The sequence below is a fragment of the Zonotrichia albicollis genome, chromosome 23 (genome assembly GCF_047830755.1).
Source record: "Zonotrichia albicollis isolate bZonAlb1 chromosome 23, bZonAlb1.hap1, whole genome shotgun sequence".
NCBI classification, from domain to species: Eukaryota; Metazoa; Chordata; class Aves; order Passeriformes; family Passerellidae; genus Zonotrichia; species Zonotrichia albicollis.
The window spans coordinates 2,504,461-2,511,157 of NC_133841.1; the positions used below are offsets into that span (position 1 = coordinate 2,504,461).

At 61.9% G+C, this 6,697-nt stretch overlaps 1 protein-coding gene across 1 annotated transcript; it reads left to right on the plus strand.

Moving 5' to 3' along the window:
- Nucleotides 1-1,116: 1,116 nt before the first annotated feature.
- Nucleotides 1,117-3,960, plus strand: CSF3 (colony stimulating factor 3). The gene is made up of 5 exons (XM_074557353.1): nt 1,117-1,132; nt 1,535-1,719; nt 2,024-2,131; nt 2,251-2,397; nt 3,084-3,960. The coding sequence occupies exons 1-5, from the start codon at nt 1,117-1,119 to the stop codon at nt 3,252-3,254; spliced, it is 627 nt and encodes a 208-aa protein (XP_074413454.1). The 3' UTR covers nt 3,255-3,960.
- Nucleotides 3,961-6,697: the final 2,737 nt, after the last annotated feature.

Sequence of the window (6,697 nt, forward strand, 5' to 3'; positions counted from 1 at the left end):
CCCACCAACATCTGCAACTTGCAGAAACCAGGTTCCCTGTCCCCATCCCTGTCCCCACCCCTATCCCTGTCCCCACAGCCCCCAGCAGGGCAGCGATGGGGCCCAGCCGGGGGTCAGGGGTGCAGGATGAGCCTCCCCAGCCCAGTCCTGCTCTGGGCTCACCCTGGCCGGGGTTGTGAGGGGAGCAGGCGCCTCCCGTGCCCCGGGCAGCCCGTGCCGAGCCTGAGCCGGCCAGCTGGCACCCGGCCAGCAGATCCTGGAAGGACTTGCGGGAACCGGCACGAGCCAAAATTCCCTCGTACACGCAACGGGGCCGGGAGCGGCCAGCCCGTGCCAAGGGCTGCCCTGGAAGCCTCTTCCCCGCAGGGTCAGAGGGGGGTTTGGCCCCTCGCGGGTGGGGTCAGCCCGATGGGGCCGGTGCTTGCCGCTGCACTGGGCACAACCCGGCCCCACAGCCCCAGCAGGGCAGGATCTGGCCCTGTGGTGCTGCCCCGGGCAGCCACAGCCCTGGGCACCTGCCTGGGTCGGGTCTCACTGCAGTTGGTGCCGCCACCGTGGAGGTCACACCCCCAGCACCCACCCTGATGTGTGGGGCAGCTGCCAGGGGGTGCTGCCCGCCTGGCTGGGGATGGGGACAACCCCAGAGTGACAGCGGCAGCGAGAAGCCACCATCCCCTTGGCCGGCTGCCTGCGAGTGACCCTGTGAGTGACCCCGCACATGACCCTGCTGTGCTGAGCTCTGGCACACCTGGCCAGCGTGGTGGGAACGCGGCGAGCAGGTTAATGAGTCACCGAGGCACCTCCTGCCCGTCCCGGCACCCGCCCCACTGCCCGGGCACCACCGGGGGCTGCAGCCACACCGAGGGGCACCGCTGCCCACCGGCCCCGGAAAGCCCGGGCTGAGGCCGCGGCCGAGCACCCGGTCCGGGAGATTTGCATGCTGTGATTAAGGCAGTGAAGCAATCGCGCTGTTGCCTCATCGGTGAGAATCCCGGAGACCCATGCGCTATAAATGCCACCCGATCAATGAACAGCCCGGCAGGAGCGAGAGGAGCCGGGCCGGGCTGGGCAGGGCCGCGCTGCACAGAGGAGGAGACACCGAGCTGGGCACCCACCATGTGCTTCCTCACCCGTGAGTAGCCACGCAGCACCCCCATCTCCCACTGCCCCCATTGCACCCGCTTCCCCTGCTGCTCCTGTTACACCCAAACCACCCCTAAAACCCATTTTGTCCACAGCACCCACTGCCCCCAAACCACTCCTAAACCCACTTTGCCCATAGGATCCACTGCCCCCAGAGCACCCAAAGCACCCCTAAACCCACCCTACCTGTAGCACCTGTTGCACCCACACATCCAGAGCCCCCTGCTGCTGCCCTTGGCACTGGGGGCACTGGGAGCACTGGTGTCTCTCCCCTTTTGGGGTCTCTGCCCTGTCCCCAGGCCACGCTGCTGCCACCACCATCCCCAGGGTGGTCCTGGTTGCTGAGCCCATCCTGGCTGTGGGGTCGGGGCTCCATGGGGTGGGCGCTGAGCTGCTGTCCCCACAGGTGGGCTGGCACTGCTGCTGGCTGTGCTGCTGTGGGCGCCGTGGTGGGCGCTGCACGGGGCACCGCTGACCGAGCTCTCAGGGGACCAGGACTTCCAGCTCTTCCTGCAGAGGAACCTCGAGTTCACCCGCAAGATCCGCGGGGACGTGGCTGCGCTGCAGCGCCTGGTGGTGAGTCCCACACGCTGCCGAGGGGGGATGGCAGCCACTGCGAGGTCACAGATAAGGTGACCCCCTCCCTGCCCTTATCAATACCAGGAGCCAGCAGTGTCCCCTGCACTGCCCAAGGCTCAGCCCCGGGGTGTTGGGGCACCCACCGGGGACATGTGGTGACCCTCCTGGGTACACAACAGCCACACCTCCATCCCCATGGCACCGGCTCCACTCCAGGGTCCCACAGCTCTGGGATGGGATGTTGGGAGTGCTGGGTGTGTTGGGGTCCTCTGGTATCCTCACGTTGTCCCCTTTGTCACAGTGTGACACCCTCCAGCTGTGCAAGGAGGACGAGCTGCTGCTGGTGCGGCAGGACCTGGACATCGCGCAGGCGCCGCTGGAGCAGTGTCACAAACGCACCTTCCAGGCAGTGAGTGCGGGCAGCCCACCCCTGCCACGAGCTGCTCACGGCTCAGGCCACCCCAGAGCCTCCGTGTCTTGGTGGCCAGGCCATGCCCAGCCCCACTGACCATGCCATGCCCACCACAGGAGACCTGCTTCAGCCAGATCCGTGCCGGCCTCCGCGTCTACCACGGCTCTCTGGCCACCATCCGTGCCCTGCTGCCCGGCCACGCTGGGCTGGTGGACACCCTGCAGCTGGACATGGCCAACCTGTCCTCCAACATCCAGCAGCAGGTGAGGGGGCAAAGGGGGGACTCTGTGGGGACAGGTGGGTAAAACAGGGGCTGCATCCCAAAGGAGGGGTGGGCACAATGGGGGCTGTATCCCAAGAGATGGGTGGGCATGGTGGGGGCTGCATTCATAAGGATGGGTGGGCATGGCAGGGGTTGTATTCACAGGATTTGGTGGGCAGGGTGGGAGCTGTATCCCAAGAGATGGGTGGGCATAGTAGGGGCTGCATTCCCATGGCAGGGGCTGCATTCACAGGGATGGGTGGGCATGGTAGGGGCTGTATCCCAAGAAATGGGTGGGCATGGTAGGGGCTGTATTCACAGGGATGGGTGGGCATGGTAGGGGCTGTACTCACAGGATTTGGTGGGCAGGGTGGGAGCTGTATCCCAAGAGATGGGTGGGCATGGTAGGGGCTGCATTCACATGACAGGGGCTGCATTCACAAGGATGAGTGGGCATGGCAGGGGTTGTATTCACAGGGATGGGTGGGCATGGTAGGGGATGTATTCACAAGGATGGGTGGGCATGGTGGGGGCTGTACTCCAAGAAATGGGTGGGCATGGTAGGTAGGGGTTGTATTCCAAGAAATGGGTGGGCACGGTGGGATTTGCATGCCCATGAAGGGCACACAAGGGCAGGGGGGCATCTCCAAGCCTGGAGCTGATGCCTCTGCCTCTGCCTGGCTGCAGATGGAGGACCTGGGCCTGGCCACGGTGACGTACCCCACAGAGAACCAGGACCCCGTGCCCACCTTCTCCTCCCAATTCCACCACCAAGTCGGCGGCTTCTTCATCCTGGCCAACTTCCAGCGGTTCCTGGAGACGGCGTACCGGGCACTGCGGCACCTCGCCAGCCTCTGACCCCTGCTCATGGATGTCCCACCTGAGGGACATCCCGGGAGCACCCCATTTCCTGCTTATTTAATATTTATGGCTATTTAATATTTATCTGTCTGGGGATGCTCCCCCTGCCAGGGGATCCCGCGGTGGATCCGTGCACAGGTCCCTGTGCAGCATCACCCTTGTTTAATATTTAAACACAAGCGTATCTCTGCTACGAGGTTCTGGAGCTGGGCTGAGCCCCCACAGCTGCTGCTGGCACTGCCTGTGCCTCAGTTTCCCCATGGCTCGCACTGCTGGGGCTGCTGCATCATCCCAGGGGAAAACATCCCAGGATGAGGATGCTCCAGAGCAGCATCTCCCTGCCTGGGCTGCAGCCTGCAGGGACACATCTGATGGGTGTTATTTTCTAGTAATTAATATTTATTAGCCATTAAGGAGGGAGGGGAGGGAAGATGCAGCAGCCTCACCAGGATGAGGCTTTTCTGGGGAGCCCCAGCACTTTGGGGAGCTGCATCTCTGCTCTGTCCCCCTTCCCTGCTAAACTCAGAGTACTTATTACAGTTTTAACTTATTTGTGTCCATCCCTGGCCGGAAGGAGCCACTTGGACACATTCCCATCCTCCTGAGCCTGACGCAGCCCCAGTCCCGTGGTTGTGTGGGAGCTCTGGGCGTGGGGAGTTTTGTACTGTATTTATTGCTGCAGCTGGGTGAGCCCCGAGAAACACCCGCTTTTTTCTATGTGATAAAAATGGAAATAAACTCTATTTTTGCACTCTCTCTGTCTCTCTCTGTTCCTCTGTCTCCTGCTCGCGTGGGAGGGAGGCAGAGTGGCCAGGCTGTGGGGACACGGGGACAGAAACAGGAGGGATGAGGGAATGGCACTTTGGGGCAGGCTGTGGTGCTGGTGCCAGCTCACAAAGATGAAATGCAGCCCCCCCAGTGCCCCCACCCCACAGCCTGAGCCCGCTGAGGGTCAGGAGATGCTGTGGGGTGGCCACTTCCTCCCACACCCTGCAGGGCTGCTTGGGCAAGAGCCGATTCCTAGAAAGCTCTGGAAGCCACCCACGCCTGCCCAGGGCACCAGCACCGTGCCCAGAGCTGGTTTGCGGGCTCATCCTGGGGCTGGTGGCACTGGGGGTCCCCAACCACCCTTGTGCTGCTGCTGTGACACAGACAATCTGCCCAGGGATGTGCCAGGAGCCCTCCCAGTGCCCAGGGATGTGCCAGGAGCCCTCCCAGAGCCCTCCCAGTGCCCAGGGATGTGCCATAGTGGGAGGAGGCTTTCAGCAGTGAGGAAGGCAGAGTGGATGGACAATGTGGATGAGCAATGTCAGGGGAGCCCTGGGCATCTCCCTTGCCATAGAAAGCCCCTAAGGGCACCCCCAGCCTCGCCCCAATGGGTGTTTGCCCACCCTGGGCTGTCCCAGCTTCACCAGCCCCCATTTCCTGCCATGGCACTGGGGGTCCCCAACCAGCCTTGTGCTGCTGCTGTGACACAGAGAATCTGCCCAGGGATGTGCCAGGAGCCCTCCCAGAACCCAGGGATACTCCAGGAGCCCTCCCAGAGCCCTCCCAGTGCCCAGGGATGTGCCAGGAGCCCTCCCAGAGCCCTCCCAGAGCCCAGGGATGTGCCACGTGGTGGGAGGAGGCTTTCAGCAGTGAGGAAGAGTGGATGGACAAAAGGGGCACCCCCAATGTGAATGAGCAATGTCAGGAGAGCCCTGGGCATCTCCCTTGCCCTCGAAAGCCCCTCAGGGCACTCCCAGCCTCTCCCCAATGGGTGTTTGCCCACTCTGGGCTGTCCCAGCTTCACCAGCCCCCATTTCCTGCCACTGGGCCCACGCTGACATCCCGTGACCAGCAGCATCCCTCACCACACCACACTCAGTCCTTACCACAGCATCCCTCACCACACACAGCCCAGTGCTGGGGGGTGCCAGGGCTCCCCGCTCCTGCCCCCCAACTTCCAGCCCTGGATCCCCAACTGCCAGGGGGAAGCCCTCATCCTCGGGGTGGGCACTTCCCTCCCTCCTGCCCCGCTTACAGAAATCCCCCTTCTCCTGCTCCAGCCCCTTCCTGGAAGGGGAAGCGCCGGTGCCAACGCCAGGCACGGAGCTGCCTCGGCAAATATTGACAGAGCTGGCAAGGCCACGCCAGGTCCCGCTCTTTGCTCCGGGCTAACGGTAAAGGGCCGCCCCTGGGCCAGCACAGGAGCCAGCTCAGGGTGGGACTCTCAACAGCCTGAGGTTCATCCCAGCCCATCCCGGTGCTCCATTAGCCCCACCCAGCCCCGCAGCTGCTCCCGATGGGCACCAGGGGCAGCGGGAAGGGGAGGATGCTCTGTGTGTGAAGGCCAAGGAGCAACAACACCCACAGCTACCCCAAGGGCATCGGGGTCTCTCCTTCCAGCAAAGCTTGGGGGCTGCCAGGAGCTGAGCTCATCTGGGATCAGATGGGGTCAGCCTGGCCCTGAGTCACCATCCCACTGCCTCGGCCCTGGCCAGCACTGACACAACCCCTGCAGGATCCCCCTGGGCCCCAACTCCCTTCAGAGCCCCCCAAAACGGGGCTGGGAGCCCCACTGGAGTCACAGTGCCCTGAGGGAAGGGCGGGAAGGGCTGGCCCCACTTTCCCCTTCCTCGTGAGTCAACACCAGTGAAGGGGCAGAGGTGCAGCCGCCCTGGCACTGCCACTGCCTCGGGGACAAGAGCTCATGACAGCTCCTGGAGGATTCACTGCTGGAGCAGCTGGCAGGGTGTGGGGACAGCGCCAGGGCAGCCTGAACCAGCACGGGGCTGGGGTGGTGCTGCTGAGGCCGCAGTTACTGAGCCACTGCCCGTGCTCAGCACGGACTGAACGCACAGGGAGGAATCACAGTGAGAACTCACACTCATGGGGAGGAATCACAGTGAGAACTCACACTCATGGGGAGAAATCCAATAAAAACTCATGGGGAGGAATTCCAACAAAAACTCACACTCATGGGGAGGAATCACAATGAGAACTCACACTCATGGGGAGGAATCACAATGAGAACTCACACTCATGGGGAGAAATCCAATAAAAACTCATGGGGAGGAATTCCAACAAAAACTCACACTCATGGGGAGGAATCCCAATGAGAACTCACACTCGTGGGGAGGAATCACAGTGAGAACTCACACTTATGGGGAGGAATCCCAATAAAAACTCACACTCATGGGGAGGAATCACAATGAGAACTCACACTCATGGGGAGAAATCCAATAAAAACTCATGGGGAGGAATTCCAACAAACATTCATGGGGAGGAATTCCAATGAGAACTCACACTCATGGGGAGGAATTCCAATAAAAACTCACACTCATGGAAAGGAATTTCAACAAAAACTCATACTCATGGAGAGGGAGGAATTCTAACAAGAACTCACACTCATGAGGAGGAATTCCAACAAAAACACTCATGGAAAGGAATTCCAACAA

Excerpts from the sequence above, each read along its gene's own strand:
- CSF3 (XM_074557353.1), top strand. Across the intron at positions 1,720-2,023 it reads CTGCGCTGCAGCGCCTGGTG|TGTGACACCCTCCAGCTGTG; the intron begins GTGAGTCCCACA and ends CCTTTGTCACAG. Across the intron at positions 2,398-3,083 it reads CCTCCAACATCCAGCAGCAG|ATGGAGGACCTGGGCCTGGC; the intron begins GTGAGGGGGCAA and ends GCCTGGCTGCAG.